Genomic DNA, 23,842 nt, shown 5'->3' with positions numbered 1-23,842 from the left:
ATATCTGATGATTATCCCTACAATTAGTTTTATATATGAGGGCCGTAGTAACAAGCCATAAAGCAGGTAAAGCCATTTCTATGGGGAAACCATAAAATACTTTTATCCTGCTATGAATGAGATGTAGCTTGAATGATTTGCCTAATTATCCCCATCTGTCTTAAGACAGCAAAGAGCCAATAACTGCCTATTAGCAGGGCAGTCAGTGGAAAGGCAAGACTGTGGTAAGTAGTGAATAGCATTAAGACATCTGTGCACTATTACAGAGGGTCAAAGGTGGTCTGTGCAGGAGGCAGTACTGGGGTGTGAGGGAAAGTGAGTCAGAATGACAGTGTGCGATCATAAACACACAACTGTTTCTTTTACAAACACCGCTGTACTTCTGCTTGGTCCAGTTGGTTCCCCTGTACTGGCGGGCGGTGGTGTGGCCTCCCCCAGGCAGGGCAGAGCAGGGGCTTGGCAGACCCTGAGTCTGGAGGGGAAGGTGACCAGGTTGGTGTTGGGTCCATCCTTCCTCCTTTCTCTGGTCTTGTCCCACTTGTTGGAGTGTCCGCTCATGACTCTGATCCTGAACACTGCACCCCTGCCGCTCACCAGGCAGGCTTCAACCACTTCTGTCAGGTACATGTAAGTTCTTGTAACGTTCTTGTAAGTTCATGTAAATACAGCTTATGCTGAAATCCAGAGGCCACTCATGTCAATGTGTGTCTTGACTTTGGCAATTTTAAAGAAGTCTAAATCTTCCAGTGAGGCAAAAAAATGGCCTATTTCAGTTTTCAGGTGTAGCGATTGCAATAAGTGTTGTATGTGTTTGTATGTGTTTGTCTGTGCTTGTTAAGTAACAGGGTCGAGCATAGGCCAGACAACTATTTATTTTATATAGCATACATATATACATAATAAATGTTTAAATATATAATAAAATCTATAACAAAACTGTATGAACAGCAGTAAAACATGGAGTCACCCTGGCTCAGTTTGTTACAAAGGTAGCAGTGCTGGCAAAGCTCAGGAGAACAAACAAATTTAGTTTTCAATTACAGTCTCACCTACATTGCAACATATCACATCAGCTTTGCTTGTGGCTCTACTGTATCCGCAGTTCCAGTTGTTCTGCAGTAGATTTCTTGGCTAAACAGTTTGTACTAATAAGTAGCATTAGTTCCTATTTCTAAAAGTATCATAATCATACCTTTCTTATAGATCACTCTGAATTTTAAGTCTATGTGAGTAGGTGTGGTTTTAATATTCTAGATCATGGAATCTTACCTTCATTGTTCCTCTTCTTTGACATCTTGCTAGCTCAATTCCATTTCCAATCACTAAATCTAGCTGATTACTTAATTGATAAGCAGCTCCATCCAGCAGGCTTTCCTCTTCTTCTTCCTTCCCCATAGCAAATGAACGTCACTTTTGTGAAACATTAGCTGCCATTGGCCAGAAGACTGTGGCCAAACATTAATTTAAAATGGGATATATTCAGTTACCCAGTTGATGAAATAATTACTATTTCTACTGAATTGCAGAATGTAAAAAAACCATAAAATACAATAATAAGAAGTGAAAAATACAATAGTAGCTTGCAAGATGAAATTCAGTACAATTAAATAAAGGATCTTATCAGTCAACAGTTTTATTATAGCATTTTTATACAGTAATCACATATTTCATTCAAAACACATTATCTCTTCTGGAGTTAGAGTATGTGAAATCGTAACATGGAGCTGTTTTTGAAGACAACAATATGTTTAAAATTTGATTGTTTTGGCTTCTTAAAGCATGTGAAAATACCATCAAGAATTTTTTTCTACAGGAAAATAAGATACAGCTTGTGTTGAAATCCAGAGTCCACACGTGTCAATGTGTGTCTTGTCTTTGGCAATATTAAGTCTAAATCTTTCAGTCAGGCCAAAAATGGCCTATTTCCATTTTCAGGTGTAGTGATTGCAGTAAGCACTGTATGTGTTTGTCTGTGTTTGATCAGTGTATAGTTTAATTTAACTACTGTGAAAACCTTTTCCTATTTAATTTATGCAATGAAAAAAAAGTCTAAATAGATTAAATTAGGAGGCGATACAGTTTGATGAAAGGATGAAAAACACAGTGGCTCTATATCTTTTTGTGAACAACTGGAAAGAGCTGCTGATGCCACTGGTAACGATCTCACATGGTGATGGCTGGCTGTATATGCTGCAGAACACATTACTCTGTGTCACCAGGCAGTTGCATCTCATGAGTGCTAATTTACTGTGTTGTGAAATATCTTAACTTCTGTCCTGTGTGCATCCTGCAAACTCTCAGATGTATGGTCTTAGTAGAAAGTATTAAATAAATATGTTCAATAGATACTTTCTGTGATCCTTTTAACCTCTTTGTCTTTTCCAGTAGGCTAGTTTCATTTAGTTTCTTTGTGCTTCTCTGTGGTCTAGTTCTTATTAACAGACTTTGTCTCCTGAGCTATTGTCTTGGAAGGTTGAGCTCAAAGTCACATGTTTGGTTGTGAAAATTTTATTTCTGGATTTCTTTAGGCTGTGGACTACCATTTAATTCAATTCCACTTTCAGTATGCTTGTGAAATACAGATTCCCAATTTTGTTTTTGCAAAGTACAGTGTATATGAATGAGAATTCCCCCCCCAAAGTGTGTGCAAGGTAAGGACATTGAGGACAGCCAGCTTTCCAAACAAGATTCAAAGCACAGTGGGAGCAGGGGGAAAAATATGTCTTCTCCCTAACTCAAAACCAAACATTTGCTCTTTTTATTGGCTTGAGAATTAATGTTTGCTTCCATAGCTGTGCCCATCGTTTCTCCTGATCCTTGACTGGTACAGCAGGAGGTCTCCCTCACACATGTCCAAATAAACACTTTGGAGGGTGCTTCTCCTTGTGTCCGTAATGTCTTTCAGTTTCTCAAAAGACATGACTGAACTATATATATCCATATTGTTGTAGCTTTAGAACATGACACTTCTCACTAGCTCATTCTTGGACACCAGACAGTAATTTGTCCTCTGTGAAGGTAGATTTGAGTTTATTGCTTAGCTAAGAATCTAGCTATAGTCCATCTAAAATGCTGGAGATAGCAGTAGTCTACAGATATACCAGTTGAGCTAGGAAAACCATCCTCCATTTAAACTAGTAATAGGTTTTACTAATCCTTTTTACATAAACTGTATATATATATATATATATGGTGACTGAATGCATGATTTGTTATTGAACTTTAGTACTTAATAAAACATTTTGCACTTGGTTTTCCATGTATGATTTTTTCAGCCATAATCAGTACAATTCCACTTCTTGAAAATACATTAAGAATGTTCATGATTCACATGGTTACCCATACAATATTTTAAGCAGAAGTTAATGCCTTTTGTTATCCAGATGCATTGAAATGACTCAAGAAATAAAGCATCTAGCACTTAATTGTAGATATCCCATTCATCATTGTTACTACTACATGCTTAAATAAATTCTACAAAAACATTAAACCTGTAGGTAAACAAATAATACTTCATATTATGGGTGTCAACACCGTATATTTAAACTGTGCTGTAAAGAAACAACCTTAAAGTGTGAATTACATATTCATTATTTGTATTCAATTATTTGGAAACATCAATACATAGTACTGTTTTATAGTAAGATTTTCTTCTATTGAAGGTATTTGCTTCATATATCATTAAATTTACTACTTCCTTAGTTATTTTGACCATGAAAGAAAGAATGGATTTAGTACAACAGCTGGAAACATCTTTTGGGAGGTGTTTAGTTTTTGTAAATTGAATGGATACGCTTTTCTTTTTCAAGAACATCTTTGTAGTGATGTCTTCTCTGCCTTTTACCATCTAGGAAAGGCGTTCAGAGACTGTGTACTCTGGGATGTAGCAAGCTCAATAGTGCAGCCTGGTCAGGACAGCTCTTGGTACATAACTCTGGTTTTTAATCTACAATTTCAGAGAGGAGTCTTGGAAGCCTGTAGGGATTTTATTCATCCAATATAGCACTTTTCGTCTTGCCAGAATGCCTTGTTAAGGAAATGCAGTAAATACCAATAAGATGGAAGGCAGCTAAATTCCAGTAATTCTTGCTAGTTTGGAAGTTGTGTAAAGTAATAGTTGAACTGTATGCTCCTGATTTTATTTTGTAACAATACTATTGCAAAACAGTATTGTACAACTGTAACAGCAGTCCGACGGCATTACTATTCTCCTCAAAAATCTTCATGTCTAAGAATTTCTTGCCTATACCATAAAGTCAGATGATTTTTTTGCAAAGAAAGTCTTGTATGCTTATGCCTTTCTACACTACTGGAATTTTCGCTTTTTTCTTCTGTGGAAATTAGTGAGAAAAAATACCATTTAAAGTTGAATTAAATGATTTGAAGTTAGACTTCTTAATAGAAGGTGAAATATTTTGGAGATCTGGATATTTATACAATCTACTATGAGAGGGATACTCATATTTCTAAATTTCTGTTCTGCTTGGATACAAGCTTTATTAATTCTAAGCTGTTTGTCAGACTGTATGTGAGAGTGTGTGTGCACACAGATGCATGTGTGTTTGTGTGTTAATCCATATCAAGGAGCCATTGTTTTCAGTGCTTTTTTTTCTTTTTAGATGATGTGAAGATGACACTTTTTATTGATTCTGTTTTGTCCGAAGCTTATTCACATGGTTTGTCTAAAGGAGACACCTTTGCTCAAAACAAACATCAGAAAGTGTAGTTTCTTGAAAATCCATTCTGTGAATAACCCAGCCTATAAATGATGACATAGTTTAAAATAGATTTCATTCCATTTGACTTCTCAGTATGTTATATGGGCAATGACCATCGTGTTGAGGAGTGGCAAGTATGGGAGAACAGAGAAAGTTAAAACTGTTTTCATTTTCTTTAATACTTTTTTTTTTACATTCAGAAATAATATATTAATAATGCTGAGCTTGCTTCTCCACTTTAATGTCATGTTATATTCGTAAAACACTAACGCAAACCTCTTATTATGTTTATACATAAATGGCCTAGCCTCTCCAACTCAGTTGGATCTTAAGAAATGAAAACTGCTTTTTAGCTGATTTTAAATCTTTCCTTTATCTGAAATAACCTTAACAAAATAACAGCAACAAGAAAAAAACTATTATTTAATCTTTCCATGTAGGTAAGACTCAGCGTAATCCTAGTTATGTGAATAAGTCTGGAGGATAAATTATGGGTAATTTCTTCATAACATATTTTTTCTCCTCCAGAAGAGACCTGTGCATAATGTTAGACCCAAAGTGCTCACATTGTCCCAATGCTCTTCCGTACTGCCCTTGAAATTGTTTCTCTGCATCTCCTGATAGCTTTGGGAAGCTTAGGCAGAAAAGTTCAGCTCCCCATATATTTACATAGCTATGATGTAAGTTATCTTATCTGATTATAGACATCAGTAATGTTTATGTCTTAGCAGATCATCTAGACTTCCTTTATAGTTAATAAAAGAAAAATAAAATTTGTAGGCACAGTCTATCTCTTTCTGATGTAATCATCTAAGATAAATACATGTATCACACCCTAGAAGTGCCAGTGGGTATTCAGTAGAGAGAACCTGAGTGACAGGATCTACAGCTGAGTTGTAGACGTAGGCAAAGCACACACACAGTCTTGTTAGATGTGATGAATCCTATCCTATTCCTATTTAGGGACTTTAGACTGTACATACATCTGTGGATCTGGACTGAAATGATTCATACAAAATATGTGATATAGTCATCTCTCAATACTACTGCCAGCACTTTTACTCTACAAAATACCTGTTTGAACAATGTGTCCAAAAGGGTTTAGGTGGCTCTTTTTACAAATTTAATTTGGTAAAATTTGGTGCTAGAATTCTTAGTTTCCAACAGTGGTCTTCCATGCTTTTGCCTTATATAAAAATCTGGTCTGAATTATCAACAGCTTTTGTTCCGGCTGACTTGTTTGCACCTTGCAAAATGTGATCAGAAGCATAAGTTAGTGATGTTGGGGAATTTGTAATTGCAAATTATGACACAAGTTTTTCTTTCCAAATATATTTAATTTTATCAATTGTGAAAAGATCTGATAATTTTCATATGGAAAAATCCATGGTACCCTTTTTAGAAATTTCACATAGATGGTAATTGTTGCTATTTTTTCTCTATTTATTCTTTTTCTTGTTGTTGTTAAGTATGGATGATCACCTGCCTTCAGTGCAAAAACATGCGTAGACACAATAATTTTTTGTTTTAAATACAGGCTAGAGGAAGAAAAGAATATTTTATCAGAATTAGAAGACGACCTGAACAAGTTCATTTTATGGTTAGAGGAAGCAGACAGCATTATTGGTATTCCTCTTGAACCAGGGAATGAAGACCAATTAGGAGACTGCCTTGGGAAAGTGAAGGTATTTTTGAATTTTATCCTTATCATTTTCTTAATTTATCAGTTCTACATTAAAGAAAACTAAATGCTAGTGAAGCCTCAGTGAAGGCTTTCCCCTCAAACATAGCATTCATGTAATTTGATTAGATAAATCAAAGCATGGGAATTTTTCAAAACCTGTGTACAAATATACATTGATCATACTAAAATTAGAAAAGTAATTGAAACTATACCAAAAAGGAATATTTCTGTCCTGCCACTGTAGATAAATTATCTACATGTTTTTTGTCATCATTTCTTAATTCTGCAGGTTTCCAGTACTTGAACATGACAGTTTCATCTGTAAAACTTTGCTCTATAGATGTCTCATTACCTTTTATTGCCTTCTCATTTATGAAATGGTATTCAGTATTTCATGAGAGTATCTAGAATTGCATATCTAATCACTGTAAATGTCAACTGGTTAAAATATCACTGCAACGTTTTCTAGAATAAACCTCTAGGTGGGTTTTTAAATATGCTTTCTTTAAAAGACAACCCCCCCAACCACATCAACATCAGAATATTAAATGTTTCATTGTTTTTAAGACTGGAATAATTTTATAAAGATATCAAAGCTTTTAGACTATGGTACTACTCATCCAATATATCCAATTGCTGTGTTTGGTTTATAAAATATGGCCAACAGAATGACTGTGTTCAATAACTTGCACAATAGTAAATTAACCCTGTAGTTGGGGAATTCATGATACTTACAGAATACCTGATTAAAAGGTTTACCGTCCTCTGTTAAAGACAAGGACTTGTTGTCCCTTATGCCAATCAAAGTTGAACAAATTCAGCAAGTGATCATTAAGTAATCTGAAGGAAAATGGTCCTAATGTCTTCTAAACCTCCTTCAGCAAAATCTAAAATAATCTAAAAAATGCATTAGTAAAAATCTGGCTTCAAGTTCATTTCTAAATAAAGAAGAATAGGATAAAGAGTATAGACTAGTATTAGAAAATTAAGACTTAATGATGTGCTGAGTTTGTCCTGCTGGCTGTTTGGCCTAAGAGGAAGTTTGCTGTTCATAAGTTCAAAGCAAACACATCTCCTAACCCTAAAGCTTAGCAGGGACAGACAGGTGGATGAAATTTAATGTTTAATTAGGAATGTTCTTCTTTCTTGTTTAACACAATAGGTAATTGGATAAGAAAATTTTAAAATGAAAATTTCAGAAATCTACAGAGTCCTCAAAGCTTTCAACTGTCACTGAACTCGTTGTTTTGAAAATAACATCTATATGTGGAATTTACATATGAGTCTTCCAAGTCCAGACTGCAGATTTGAGATGCTAGGAGTGATCTCTGTTGCTTCTTCTCTTCTGTCTTCTCTTTCCAGACACAACTTTTCTAATTAATTTCCATATACTTTCTATATACTCTAAAGAGATCTTTCCATGTTATTTCTGCTTTACTGTAGTCCTACAACCCTCTCAGCCTATCCAGAGCTACTGCTTCCGAATTAAAATATTCTCTTATTATTAGACACCTATTGCTATATTATACTTCTTATATGACCTCAGAGATTGGTTATTACCACCAATGACAGTCTGGCATGAAGGGATTTATTTGCAGATAGAAATGACTGTATCTTGGGTAAATGAATGTCAGAAAGAAGGCAAAGAAATATGTATTTATATGGGGTTTTAAATGCACCATATAATTTACAGACATTATTACAAGTTTAATCATGATTGTTTAGATCCATGAAGGTTCCCACTCCTCATTTGCACACAAATATTTCACAATATTTCACTGTACCATTCTCAAGGGATAGATAGTCCAAAATTAAAGGTGCCAGCATCTTTTATTTATATCTCATTTTTACATTCCTCTTTTTTCTTTTGGAGCTGCATAAAAGAATATATCCTAATGATAGGAAAGTAATAATACATTAGGTTCCGCTGTGGATGATTTCATAGGTGGTTGATTACGTAAAGGAAAATATGCTGAAGAAATTTGTCTTTTAGTTAGTTTATCCTTACTTGATATATCGAGTTACTTTGACAATGTAAGCTCGCAGTTACTACATACATGATGGACAACTGGTAGGTTTAGATGATGTCTTGTCTCCTTTGGCTTTACTTGGTGTTTTTATGAGTATATATGAACGTTCTTAATTATGAGGTTGGACTGGAGGACTTTTCACCACATACAATATGTGCACACAGTATAGAACATGAAAGAGTCGGTGTCCCTTCTTCAAGGTGCTTGCTCTTTGCCATATTAAAAGATGGGTAAAATTCATATGTGTGAATGGTTGGGTGTCCAGGAGTTGGAATTTATCATGTGACTGTAATTAATCTTTTTATTCTGAGAGACTCTTTGTTTTGGCTGCTTAGGACTCTTTAGGTTTGGTCTGCTAATGCAGTCTCTGTTTATTGGGTTTTAGCCACCTACATTAAGAAAACTATGGCTATTTTGTCTTACATTGGGTTTATTCCTTTTTTGTCTTACATTGGGTTTATTCCTTCAGTTGATACACAAATCGATAAGGGTGAAGATAAGAGAATTGAAATTTCTACTACAGTTCATCTTAACTATTGTATTTTTCTGTTCCAGTTAAGAGTTGAAGAGCTGCCACCACACAAGGGAATACTGAAACGATTAAATGAAACTGGAGGAATAGCACTTGGAAGTGCATCATTGAACCCAGACAAAAAACACCACCTTGAGAGTAGACTGAAGGAGGCTAATCATCACTGGCTAAAGGTTAGACATGTTAATGATATAACTGTGGTATAAAATTTTAATCTGCAACAAATACTCGCATTATATATTTTCTAGTATGTATTTTTCCTGGATGAGCATACAGAGACATTTGTATCCATAATGAGCCTGAGGAGGAAAAAAGTTTACAGTATAGTGCTGTGAGAAACGATGACAGCACCCCAAGACCGTGAGTGCCTGAAGTGATGATGTTACATCCAAATTTATTCCCTAAATTGCAGGCCTACTGCTCAATAGTGGAGTGCAGAGCATCATTTTTGCAGCCTGGCTGTTTTGATGGTACAGCAAATTTTCTAACTTCTGTGACTCAAGTCTGTGAGAGGCAGTAGTGAAAGGCCAATTGCATTTCTGGAACCGGTGTCACTTCCCATTTCTTTCTTCCCCCCAGACCTAGAGGTGCATGCTGCTAACCACTGTCTCACATTACAAAGTGCTTCCTCCAGCTGTGAGCTTTGAGTTCTGTTTTCTGTGTAGCAAAATCCCACTGATTTTGCATTGTGGGTTCTCCATACCCGTGGAGAGAAGAAAGCAAGATTCTGCTGTAATATATTGCTAAAGTAGCACATTTTTATGTTGAAAACTAGTGACTATGATCTGGTCAAGAGTGATAGATAATTTACGCGCTCTCCATTCAGACCATGTGTAAGTGAAATTTCAGAAAGCACTGTCCATAGGGCCACCACCCAGGGTATGGATTAGCTTGGTTGGAACAGGTAGGTGTAGAATCTAACGAGTGAAGCTGAAGGATTTCCCTAGAGACTGATGACAAATGGAAAATTAATCTGATGTATCAATTTGTTAAAATGATCAGGATGCAAGGGGAAAAAAAAGAGGAATTAGTTGTGTTTAGCTCTGGGGAAAAGGTGAGAAAATAAATCTTCTAGTGAGTAGCTTACCCACTGAAAAGACAAGCTGGAGTTTCTGGCCAAGAATACTGCATCTGTCTTTTATTTATTTATTTTTTCCTACTGTGTTCACAGAGTTGTTATTTCAAATACACTCCTGGTGAATAAATAGGAATGTGAAACTCTCATCAGTTTCTTCTCCTTAACAGAAACAGTCAGGCAAGGTTCGGATTGTTAGCAAAAATGGATAATAAATATTGATTGCATTCACAAACTTGGAGAGGGCATATAAATCGTTATTTAGGTGCTTAAACAGAAGTATCTGTCTCTACAAATGGGCTTTCTGAAATCAAAGTACATAAAAGAACTCAGAATGTTTCAAGATCAAACTACTGCTATTTACTAGCTGAATTGTATACATGATATATGGGCCTACATTTAGGCACCGCTTTGAACATCCCAGCAGTAGTATTAAAAGGAGATCATGAGTTTTTGGGTTAAATTTTTTTTTAGTAATATGTCACAAATATATTTTCACAGAAACTATTTTGTCTCTGAATATGGACTTTTATTATTATATTTATCTAAAAAATTTGCAAAGTGAATATTTTGTGATTTTTTTTCTTTTTTTCCTCTCATTTTCTGCCTGCTAATACAGAAATGTTCCAGGTTACCTCCTGTCACAGTCAGTGCAACTCAGATAACTCTGAATGCTGTTGAAAGCAGTTAGGTTCTGTTGAAATACATGGGGGGAAAAGCTACTGTTTGTTAAATCACTGCCTTTACAAGTTGTAGGTCTCCAGATGTGAAACAGATTTAAGTAATGTTTTTGGCAAGACATTAGGCTTTGAATTTACCACTTGAAAGCTTCCATTTAGTGCTAAAAGAAACATTTTAGATTGTCATCCACCTACAGAGATATATAAAACTGAAAATTTCTCACTGGCCCAGATTCACTAGTTGCTGAACATATAGAACCTGGAATAATATAGTATACTTTTTAATGAAATGAAATGGTATTTGAAAAGTACAGGACTGCAATCCGTACATGTTAAGTGATACTTTCAAATATTTCTCTGAAGGTGTTCTGTTTCTTGTATGATCCTGAAAGACCAGATTAAAAAAAGAAAAAAAAAAAGTTAAATGCTCTTTTGAGTTTTCTGTAATTAGATTTGTCCCAAAGTGTATGAAAACAGTAAACAGTTTTTTTTTCTCCTCGTTTTTTCTCCTTTTCTGCCTTCTTTTGTAAACTGAAAGGAAAAAAAATTTTTTTTTTTTTGCATGGCACTCATCACTTCTGGAGGAAGGCTCAGTTTTCTGTGTTTTTGCAGCATAAAATAAAATAAGCTTCCTGTTTTGCTGAAGGAATTAATTTTGTGACTTTCTCCTCTAGAACTCTAGGTCCTGTAACAAAATTAAAAATCAAAGAAAGAAAGGCTGCAGGCCTGACAGAGGGCCATATGTTGTCCTCCTTCAGTTACACATCTGGAAGCACTGAACACCCCCATGTCCCCCCCTCCCAAGCTCACACCTCCGTGCTTGATACCAGGTGATGTCCTGTAGGTCACCTGAGGATGGTTGTGTAGTCAGTTGCTTTGATGGAGAGAAACTTTCTGTGTTCCTCAAAGGGCAGTGGGCTCACATCATCACCCAGAAATTTCTCTGGGGCTTTTCTGTCCTTTCATTCCCTTCTAAGAGTATTTTTTATGCTTTAATCCTTTGTTTCTAGCTACTTATTTTGTTTTCTGGCATCTGTGCTAGAAATGAGCATGTAACAATCTACTATTTCTGATTATCTCATCTTGCAGGATGATGTTATTTTCAAAATATGAAAAGCACATGGCACATAAAAATAGCTCAGGTAGGTCCTTATCTGGTATACAGTGGAGTAACTCTGTTTACTTCAGGGAAGCTGTGACAGTGTACACTGGTTAAGAATGGAGCCATTTGTCTTTTAAAGTTATGAAAATTTGTGTTTTGCCTTGATCTGCCAGACAGTGGAAGGAGGAACAACAGCTGAGAGTCTCAGCCTTCAAGGTGATATATTTGAAATAAGTCCTGTTCAAACCTTCTTTATAGTCAAAGAAACTGTTGCTCTACAACAATGAAAATAAGCCTAGAAAAAGAATTGAGTATGAAAGAAATTGCAATCATATAAAAGAAGCTTTTTGCTTTTGCTTCGGTATTGTCTTTGCTTTTAGGTGTTTATATTACATGCTGATGACCTTGAGACTAGATATGAAGAGTTTTTCTTTGGATAGTAATAATTTTAAAATAATATTTCTTTAGACACCGTTATTGAATAGTGATTCTAATATGCTGCTAACTCAGACATAGTTTAAGCCAAGAATGAAGATTAAAGCCCACATTTGAAAGCATGACTTTTAAATTGTAGTCTGATTTTATTTATTATTCCTTCCCCAAAGCCAATATTTCTTGCAAAAATGAAAATAACACTATCTTTGTGCAAAGTCTTAGTAATACAGAGAATGAAGTGTTTTATGACCATCTTTATGCCTTCACATCAAGACTATTTTGTTTATTTTCACAGCTCAAAGTATCTTCTACTACTGTAGCCAAAGAAACTAGCCACCTAGTGCTTCAAAGCATAGGAACAGGGTACTAGGCACTGGAGTTTGTGATGAATTCAGTTCTTGTCATATACCACCTGCCAGGGCATATAACAGATCTGTAATGGGTTTCTTAGCTTTTACTGTGCAGTAAATGGATTGATAGATTAGGCCTGAGATCAGTGAACCATGGAATCAGAGGTTTGCTGGAAGGAGTTTATTACTCTTTAATATTATTCTTGGTCTGATGTCAGCCAAGAGGGATGAGCTAGATTATCTGAAAGTAAGCTGGATGCCAAAATCAGCATTCTCCTCATTTATCCACCTTAGTCTTCACAACATCTACTGTATATATTATGAAGGTTATTATAAGTGCCTGATGGAGACATTTTGTTTTGCTGCCTTTTAATTTGTCTGCTAGCATTAGAACTAATCACTAGACATTGAAGAGCCTGTTTCACTGTTTACTGCCACAGCAAATCAATTTGTTGTGCTATATGAACAAAAAAAAATTTGAGTGGAGTGACACGGCTATAATTTGTGAACATTTTCTGTACCACCAGGAAAAGTATAGGTCTTCTTAGCTTGATTGATCAAGTGTAGAGAAAAACAGACGGGCCTAGAAAGTACAGAAAGACAAAGTCATAACAAAGTTAGTTCATGTATTGTAACTTACTTTGAGTAGTGATTATTCACAGAATACCTGTGAACCTTGTGGCATCAAATTTCCAGCGAAAGCACAGCAATGAAACTTAGTTTGAGCTTACTGATGAAAATATTTATTATTATTATTATTACTATTATTATTATTATTATTATTTGAGGGATGCAAGGGAGGGGAGACTGGAAAATGAATGACATGACTTGATTTCTGTACTTTCAATTTGAAATGAGAGTAGTATAGTCAGCATTTTGGGGGCCAAAATGTTGATTTTTTCCTGAATTTGCTTTCAAGTAATAAAAATGTCCCAAATCACTTCTTTGTAGCAAGATGTTACGCTGTGCTAAATTAACTGTGGCAGGTTGTCATAGATTGTTAATTAGCCCTAGTCCACATATTTTCATCAACAGTAGTGAAAAATGGCCTCAGATGTACCAAAATGAAGTTATGCCTCTTTCCGTTTAATTGGGAGAAACATGAAAATGTCAGAGCCTCTGAGGATGCTGTAATGCTGGCTGGTAGATAGGTGGGAAGAGGAGAACAAGTGTCTATAGGCTTTGTTCCTTTTTATTGCTGCATGGCTAGCAGCTACCAATAGCTGGTTTTAAAAGGGCAAATTTAGTAGCAGCATAAAGTTGCTGTTTCCCAGCATTAGCGATGCTAAGCATAGAGCGAATGAAGATGTCATCACATAATACAAGTAAATTTAAGCTGATGACCCCCTTTTAAAAAAAATTATTTGAGGCCAAAATTCTATTAAAACTTGCATGCCTTTAGCTTTGCAGTGCTGTTGGATAATGTTTGAAACTGATTGTCTTCCTGGAGATATTGTTAGTCTGAAGCTTTAGTTAAACTTTGATCATTTGGTGTTGATCATTATTTTCTGTCTATCTGGAAAGTGTGGTGGGTATGTAGACCATAAACAGAGATGTATTCATATATTCTTACTGATGATATGATAATATGTGGTGCGTGAATAATGTATCTAAACTTTCATTTGGCCACTAATTAATGATGCAGTGGTTCTTCTAATGAAAAATACCAACAAAGTTGTTTGGTTGAACGACAACCTGACTAAATAACAGAACTGTGAAGTAATCCTTGAGTTACTTGTGCAGGACAAACCTGAACAGTGTTATACTTGGTCTTCCCCTTTGGGATTTTTGTCTTATTTTTGCTGTGACCTCTACACCTTATGATTGGATGTCCCAGGAAAAAAAGTTTGCCCCCTCACTGCAAAGACAATTAAGGACTTCTGTTCCCCAGATACACTCTAGGATATGCTTCCAGTTTACTGGGAGCAGAACCTTATTCTCAACAGTTGCCTTCCCTAGAAATCTTCTTTTTGGAGAACAAGAATTTTATTTCCCACTTAATCTTTGAATTTCTGATGAGAAGGCAAAAAATCTTTGGTTTCCAAGTCCATAATTTGGTCATGTTATGGCAGAAGAACTGTTGTTCCTAAACACAGGATAATGTAAGACTTTAAAGATCTCCTGTTCAATGCATGGGAATCAAAAAGATTTTGCCATGTCTCTTTTACCAGCTTGTTATTCAAACTGGAAAAACATTCACTTTCTTAGACCAGTAAAGAAGTTGAATATTCATGAGGAGTGAGTAGGGGAGAATTAAGAGAGCCACTCTGAAAAGGACTAAGTATTTTTTTTTTTCCTACTGGTCCATACAAACCTTTCATTTTTCTGAGACTGAAGAAGTAGGAAGTGTTTGTGTATTCCAAAACACAATTTGTTTCATAGGTGGTATGGAAGATTAAATAGAAAATCTAGTTTATTATTTACTTCATCATCTTGAATCCAGATTCCATTACACTGGAACCAAGTTGGTTAGCAATTCTTTTCCAAGAGTAAAGTCAGTGGAAGGGAGTAATATGATATACAGTTTAATTTAGCCACTTCCGGTAAGTTGTATCATATGATTAGTAGTTTGGTTTCCATCTTAAAATTCTCATCTGGCAATGGTGATAAGAACTCTAAGCAGCCTTGCATATAACATATATTGGGTTTATACTATATCTTTTAAACACAACCTGAAATCTTCAATTGCATTGCATAGCACATTATTTAAGAAAATTACCAGGTATTATTGTATTCAAAAAAAACCATAGAATAAGGATGGCAAAACCTTGCATTCAATTAGTGAGAAATATAAGCACTTTCACTTATTTCATACTTTTTGCAAGCTGTGAACAGGAAAACATTGCTTGTGCATTAGAGCTAAGAGTTCCATTGGTAAGTAAAAGTTGAGATTTTTTTTTTTTTAACATAAGAATTGGTCTTAGAGTCTCTGGGAATATTAGTAATACCATACATTTTTTCTATTTTTTAAATTAAAATAAAATCTTTGTACAGATTGTAAAAATAATGTAAAAATAATGTAAACAAGAAGGTATGGACTAAAGCATTTCTAACTTAATAAAAATGCCTGAGTTATTTCCACCTTCCAAACAAGCAAAAAGCCCTCTCTGTCTTTCATACTTTTTAGGCCATGCATACTGAAAGTATTCTGACTGTGTTGATTGAAAGCTATTGAGATTCTTGTGTATTTTGAAAACAATGGATTGCAAGTGTTAGACCACAATGGAAATTGGGCACTACAGTCTACTCGGTCATCAAAGGCAATTTTTAGTCATTTTAGCAGCTTCAGACATTAGTTTTAGTTCCACTTTATATGCCATACTGTAAGTCATCCTAATGATTGCCATCAGAAAGAAATGGAGACTGTCCTAAGACATAAGGAAGCATAGGTGACATCTGTTTTTTTCTTTCTATTGTTCAGTTGAAGTAATTTGAAAGGGGGATTATAATAGCTCCATGAATGCCTACAATCAAGGATAAGTATAGGCATTTGCAGTAGATAGAAAAAAATGAGTTGGTTTAACTTACACTGAAAGATTTGGCTATTTACTATCTGTAACATAGGAGATGGTAGTGGATCAGGTTTAGACTAAAACATCACCTCTATTCTGATTTAAGATTAAGATTTGGATGCAACAGCATTTAAATCTGGTAAATTAGTATTAAAGGACTTTAAAGTCTTGTGCCACATTTGAAAAGAATCTGAGTATCTACAAACACCTGTGCTAATTTTGATTCCCAACCAAAATATAAATGTGATTAAATTGAGGTGGATATTGCTGTGTTACGATACTCACTGATTTTTTTAAAAACTTTGTTATTTTGCAAGAACTGCATTTTACAGTCTTAAAAAAATATGATTATCCAGAGATTTGATAAAATTGTTCCTTTTTTTTCAAGCTAAATTTTTATAACATGTCTGTTCTCTGGAATTTATGATAAGACTAAAATTAAAATCAGATTAATGCAGTTCTTGGAAGCAGAAAGAATTGAAAAAATCTAATAGATATGTAATTAATTGCCATATCTGGAATATCACTGATGGAAAAATATAGCTGATCAGTTGCCTTTAAGGTTACATAGAACATAATTTGGCATAGCATTTCTGTTTTTTGTGGTGTTGAACAAAGTTGTCTCACCTCTTTTAGAAAGCTTTTGTCATTCAGGGTATTTAAAGGAGAAATATAGTTGCTGCATCTATTAAAATCTTTGAGGCAAAGGTAATTTACAAAATAAATTTTCTGAAATAGAAGTGAGCATCACAGTGAGAAAAACACCAAAGAGAACTGAACCCCACCTGCTTTGGTTCCAGGGTTTTGTATGTGTCCCAGTCCACGTATGATAAAAAATCATTTGGGGTTTGGAAAGAATGTTCACTTTCCTTGAAAACTTATTGAAGCAAATAATAGTCACAATTCTTTTGCATGTAAGTGTCAGTCGTAACAGAATGCAGTTTCTGTTCTTGAACACTAGGAGATTAGATATGAATCCTCAGGGGAGACTTATTACTATATAAAAATTTCACCTAAAAGTCAGATTAAATAGGGAGCCAGATAGGAAAACTAACAAGTGGGAAATTCCTTAAAATATAATTTGCAATATATACTGAAAAATATACTTGCAAAAAAAATATACTGCAAAATATACTTGCAAAAGACAGATGAGAATGACTGAGAATCTATTTCTACAGCAGTTTTATGTGGATTTTTGGAGTCTTCTTTATAAGTCAGTTTGCATGTTAGTGAGGTCAAAGAGATGAACAATGTTCATTTTATATCCAAGAGATTTAAAATTTAAAAGAAGAGAGTACCCTATTTATTTCATGTTACACAAGAACATAACAAAAGTTCCGTATATCTTCTGACCACGTCCATTTAGCCATCTGACAATGCTTAAAAACAGATGCCTGGAGAAGACCATATAAATGAAGAAAGGATAGTATGCCAAAAGTATACATGAGCTCAAATGGTGTCTGGAGAAGAAGAATCTATCAATGGCTGTTAAATTTTAAAAAATTGTCCAGACATCATTAAATTAATGTAAGCTTTAAGCACAAACAGCATCCTGTTTCAAGGTGTTCCGTGGGGAAGTTCTACTGTTTTGAAGTACAGTTTCAAGCCGTGCAAACTGAGTGTTATTCACTGTATAAGGGTATTAGAAATTCACATGCTTTAGTGAAAGTTAAAGGGTTGTCTTGTGATATAAAAGGACAGAAAGGAAATGTAGATAGTTTTAAAGTCCTTCAAAGGAGAGAACTGTGGCTATTATAACATGATTTAACTTAATATTTTATTTCTAAGAATAGAGAAGACAACCAGTCTGGCTGAATAAAATTGTATTTTGGTATTTTAACCATAAAGAAGATGCTCAGCATCCCTACTATGTAGGTAACATGTAGCCTGCCAGACCAGTTCATCTGGCTTGTGTTCAAACCAATGAGTTTCACGGACAGGGAGGTGAATTAGGAAGGCTCTTCATTGCTTTGTTCTACTTTCTTCTTATCTAAAAAGCAGAAACAAATTAAAAAGGTTATTGAGAAAATAGTTTAGCTTATTGGAATGAGCATTATCTGTAAAAATGGGTGCAACTTGATTTAACTTTAGTCATATTTAGTATGTATCTTTCTTTAGTTGCATAATATAGCATCTTGGTATTTCTTCAGGAATATACCATGGTTCAGTAGTGTATATATAACAGGCTTAATTACCTCTGTTGCAGTTAGCCTGGGCAAAGTGTCAAGTCCAGAGGTATACAAAAGACATCATAAGGCATGCTGTTTCCATGATCTACTGTGCCTCGGTTGCCCTTGAGTCATTATTCAGAAAAGATTAGAGATTAATGAGAATGATATTTGGAAGCTGTCATGAGTATTTATGTTGCGTTCTTTAGACATTTCTCTTTAGGTGGCAGTTAGAAGCCTGGTCTCCTTAGGGCCTCTTGAACGTCCGTAGAGAGAGGTAACCTTCTCAGAAGATGACTTGGAGTTGAAGCCAACTCTGTTGCGGAGGGTCCTGGTTCCTCCATGTCAGAGGCCTGACAGGAGCTCGCTATGACTTCTGTCCAACCACCCGCCTAGGCTTCTTTCCCATGGCCGCCAATGGGACACCTTGCGAACACCTGGGTCTGTCGCAGTAGGGTCAAGATATGGTCAGGGCATGCAACTGGGCATGCAGAAGTACTTCTGCTTTCAGCAGGTTAGATGGAGCCTTGAAACATCTTCTGGAGGAGCCTTTTTCCCTGAAACATAAAAAGGCTATCTTTTTAACTTTGGTAGCCAAAGTGAAACATAGCTTGCATAATAGGAACGTCACCAGCCCCCTTCTCTGCTCCCCCAGACATGTGCTTTGCACAGAATATTACATGGGTTTATTTTTATTTTATTAACATACAAAATGCAATATACATTTTTCTCAGTTCTGAGCACAAAAGTAAAAATTAAACAAAAATACTTTTTTTTTTTTTTACAATAAGGCAGTTTGAATAAACAGATGCAGTAGCACAGAATCATAAAAAGGAAGTTTTTAGTTCTGTAATTCCCTGATGGATGGTATATCTGGGTATGATACTTTACAGAGCCCATTTTGATCTTGTTACTTCCCACGGACTGCAAATGCCAGGGAAGTCATTTTGTTTTTCCTATGTGCAACTCCCTATCTCGTAGGAATGTTGTAAAAATAAATTACCTGGTGATATTACAACATTTTGAAGGCATAAAACATTATAAAAGTGGTTACCGGTGTTGTTCTGCATTATTTCAGGAGTCCTGCAGAAAAAAAAAGATAGCTCTCTTTTTATTAATGACACCATCAATTTCCTTTATCTTGTTAAATATTAATAAATATTCTCCTACTACGGTACATTGTTTACTGTCATTTGAAAGGTTTAGTCATTCTGAAGTCCCTTCAAGGAAAAAGTTAAGATATTCAAAATGTTTTTGCAGCAATCGGGCAATAATTATACAATATCAAGGGCTTTTGTGACACACTACTGAATGTTTGCTCTTCTTTTCCTTTGAGACAATTTTTTGAGTATATTTAGAACAGTCAGGATTCTTTATTCTATATACATACTAGATTCTAGCTTTATTTGTTTTACCTGAGTTTTGTTTTCCAGGTGGGCTTTAAGCTTAACGAAATATTACAGCAAACATAATGAATTTAGCAAAAGCCAAAAATAAACAAATTGGAAATTGCCATGGTATTATTTGTGGATTTCAGGCCATGCTGCTCATCAACATGGGAAAAACATGTAGGAAGGAACTGCTTACAAGAAAATTATGCAGATTTTCTAACAGGGTTTCTTCCGGCTTATATCAAAATAGTACATTTCGGTTATCCGTTAATTCTATTCCTTCCTTTGTATTTAGTTCCTCCCAGTCACCCCAACAACAACCTCTGTGACCCCAGTTGTTCCTTGTGGCCTGTATTAGCTCTTCCTGTGTCTCAGGAGGTAAGAGGTGGATTTGTATGACTGCTCAATCTTTGAAATCTCCCACACTTCGCCTGGAAGAGGCTTAACAGATTCTGGAAGAGCTGAGTACAGGTCCATTTCTGCATAAAAGAGGAAGAATACAAGGATCTTACTACATGTGACAAGACTATAAATTTGCATTTTGTGGAGTGAAGTGAAAAAAGAATTGTTCTGTTGTTATTTTTTAAAGTTGCCACAATGTGTGCTGCTAATAAGATCTTTCTGAATGATGTTCTGTAAGAGACAGCATTTAGGCAAGTGAAATGCGTATGTACTTAAATAGCAGTTTTCCATATAAAGCAATACTGTGAGGAAAAGATGGATTCATTTTCTTAAGTGTAAATCTGCAAAGTGTTTATGAATATCAGTTGTGATGTTTGTGATGTTGTAATTAGGGGTAGTAAAAGCTAACCATCTTGTACAAATCTTGTAGTTCTAGACAAGAAAATGTGTAACAGTCCTATTAGCCATAGTTTTTTGGGGGGTTTTTTTTGATATAAACTGTGAGTGGACCCATTTCTGCTTTCATAGCAGCAGCTTACTAAAAATGCCTAAATTATCTTGGGTAATTAATATTAAGCAGATGTCTACTTCTGAAAAATAGATCATTTGATTAATTCATAGACATCTCTCCTGAATGCTGTTACTCTAGATATAAAATTTAAATATCAATTTCTAGATTTGCTTTCCGAATCAGAAATCCTAATACATTTTATTCATTTTATCAAAAGACAAGAAGAGAGCTCTGATAAAAATGCTGGCTTAGCTTCCTCAAAAGTGTATAGTAACTGCTACAGAGTTTTGAATAAATATTATTATATTAATAGACTTGGCAACTCTTAATGCATCGTTAGTATTATTATTATTTTTAAAGGCAATTAAAAGTATAACGAGCTAATGAACAGTTTTAGTTCCATTCATATATTGATATTAGTTATAGGTATGTATAAAAAGGTAAATGTATGTTTCATCTAACTTTTAAAAAGTTTTTTCTTTTCTCTGATTGTTTTGTAGCATTAAAGTCACACAACATTGAAGTTGGAGGTCAGATATGATATTGGAAAATTCATTTTCCACTATGATATAAAATGGGTTTGAATTTCCTTTCAAGAAACTACATGTTGGGGTTTTGCTCTTAAAGGTCCAACATTACTCTTAGTCTTGCTCTTCTTTTCTACTGCTACCCTTTCTAAACAGAAACTAGAAAGTGTGTCAAATAGGTAAAGTGACTGGCTCTTTCAGAAGTTTTGGTTAAACATAACATCTGAAATATTCTGGTTCAAATAAACTTATGTCTGTTGGACCTGGAAATCTGGTTGGGACGCCAGGCTCCTCTCGTTCCCTCCCAAGAAGCTGATTTACCTGTTGTTATATCAGACTCATCACTGCTATAGTGTCTAACTCAATTGTCCTTCATTAATTACCACTTCAGGACACTAAAATTCGTATGGTGTTTGTTTCTGGAAATATGCAAGAATGGGAGCTATAATGGATTTCCAAACTTTTTTTTACTTCTAATCTCAGCCAAGATTGAGGCCAGGTCACTTAGGTCAGCACTAATTCAGCTCACTCCTTAAAACTCATCAGTATCAGGATAAAAGACATCTCCATTTGAGAAGTGTGTCCTGATAAACCAGCTGCCTGTTGTAGCTGATACGATCTGCTCAGTTTTTTCCCTCAGGACCTCATGGCATTTGCTCCAGCCCATAATCTTTTTCTGGCATTCTTTTCAAATTAATATGCCTATTAGTCATCTAAATGCCAAGACTTTTCTATGTCCGCTCCCAACCAATATCTACAGTAAGGACAACTTGGTTAATTCATAGCAGCTTCAAAGGCATTTTGCACATGTTTAAACCTAGTCACTAGCTGGATTTTAAGAAATAAAATGATTTTAGAATATATAAACTTAAACTTCAGGTGGGGATGAACTAAGTTAATTGATGACTTCACAGATCATTTAATAGTAATGCACAGAAGATGCGTAAAGAAATCGCTTCTATTTATTTTTGTATTCATTATGAAGGCCTCAAATGTGTTCATAAGGCCATGTTGCTATTCTGTTTGCTATCCATTAAGCTTTAAAGCAAGGAGTTAAAAATGTTTATGAAATACAATCATGCAGGGGGAAAATTCTGTACTAGCCAATAAGCTCATAAATGTTTAAAATCATGAATAAATATATATGTAGTATCTCATATACTTATACATATCTGTATATGTACATATATACATATATATCATGCCAACTGATTTTTATTTTATGCTATCTTTTAGTATTATGAATTCCTTTTTATCCTGGTTTGGGATATGTATCTCAAATATATTAATCCGATTTAAGAAGATATATTAAGTATTTTGAATATAAGAAGTACTGATTGTGAAAACATTTGGGCTGACAGAGAACTTTCTATTTGAATTACCTGATTTCAAATAAAGCACTTGAGCCGAACCTTACCCATTTTTATAAGTTACAAAACAACTATGTATGTGAGAGAGATTTCACATACAATGAGTGGTTCACATGACAATTAATGACTGACAATGGTTTGTTTTTTTTTAAACTTCAGTTCCAAGACAGGCCCTGTCACTGTATGTCAGGTGTTCTGTCAAGACCACAGGGAACTAAAATCAATGTTTTACTATTTGATGTTTACAAGATAAAGATCGTAATTAAATTGTATGGGCCTGTGTGTATTGCAACAGACTATCTAGCACATGTAGTCAAACATTTTGTCATTCTCTGCAAAGGACGATGGAGTTACCTGGTTTAATTTGTAGCTAGTACTTCCCCCAAAAGACTTGTGTTTTTATCTGACCATTGTTTCAGACAGGATAGGATATTCCCCTTTAAAAAATTGTAGCTCTTAAAAAAAAAGAATTAAAAGTGGGAACCTGTTCTTATAACTATTGCAGCTTTGCTCTCTATTTATAGTGTCATGTTTTCTCTTATTTTTTTTTCTTAAGGTGCGAAAGTATCTGTTCCACAAACAGAATGTTCTGAAATAGCCTTAAAGCATAGTCTCCTGTTCCCTTTCCCCTTCCTTGCCTTTTGTTGGCCACCTTGCTCAGATTTTAAAAAAAGACTTTTTTCAAAAGTTCAGCATCATCATTACCACAGAAGAATTGTTATATTATGATACTGAACTTAATTGTGCATTGAGCACTGCTATTTTAGGTAGCTGCCACACTCTCAACTTTTTTATTAACTGCATGGTTCTTACAAATGGAAAGTTGTCACCTCCTCCTTCAAAGTCCTAAACCAGGTATTTCTTAAAGAACAATCAAAGCAAATTAATTGTTAGTTGTTTTCTGTCAGCCATGTCAGTACTTGATACTCAAGATCAGCCACTAGAATTGGAATGACAAAATATTTTTGTCTTTCTATAATTTTTAATAGGATAAATTCTTTGTTGTTAGGATATGCTGTAAATATACAGTTGTAGACAACATTCGATCCCCTTGTAATTTATCTACATTGTGCAAAGATAATGCAAGAAAATCCCTGTTTATGTGGAATTACTGTAGTTTATCTGTATGTTAATTACTTAACTTACCTTCTCTATGTAGCTTATAGCCAGAAACTACCTTTTTCATATTGATATTTCAAATCTTGGATCCAATTATGTCCATCTTCTCTACCAAACAAAATGCTTTTTTTTTATTCCTGTAGAGACCTTTGTGAACAAAACCAATAAGGATACTAAGTCTATAGCTTGCATTTTAAGGTGCTACATGTTGCATAAATGTTTGTGGGTTGTTCCAT

The 23,842-nt window shown here is 34.9% G+C and overlaps 1 protein-coding gene across 1 annotated transcript in view; it reads left to right on the top strand.

The window, feature by feature from the left end:
- Positions 1–23,842, top strand: part of DMD (dystrophin) — a 1,189,181-nt gene that overhangs the window by 733,162 nt on the left and 432,177 nt on the right. The window contains exons 46-47 of the mRNA XM_067297573.1: positions 6,256–6,403; positions 8,988–9,137. Of these exons, the coding sequence (XP_067153674.1) occupies positions 6,256–6,403; positions 8,988–9,137 (298 nt within the window). The remainder of the gene's footprint in view (positions 1–6,255; positions 6,404–8,987; positions 9,138–23,842) is intronic.

This window comes from Apteryx mantelli, chromosome 1, assembly GCF_036417845.1.
Source record: "Apteryx mantelli isolate bAptMan1 chromosome 1, bAptMan1.hap1, whole genome shotgun sequence".
NCBI lineage: Eukaryota > Metazoa > Chordata > Aves > Apterygiformes > Apterygidae > Apteryx > Apteryx mantelli.
Note: the sequence above shows the minus strand (reverse complement) of the source record. Positions and strands in the feature narration are given on the sequence as shown.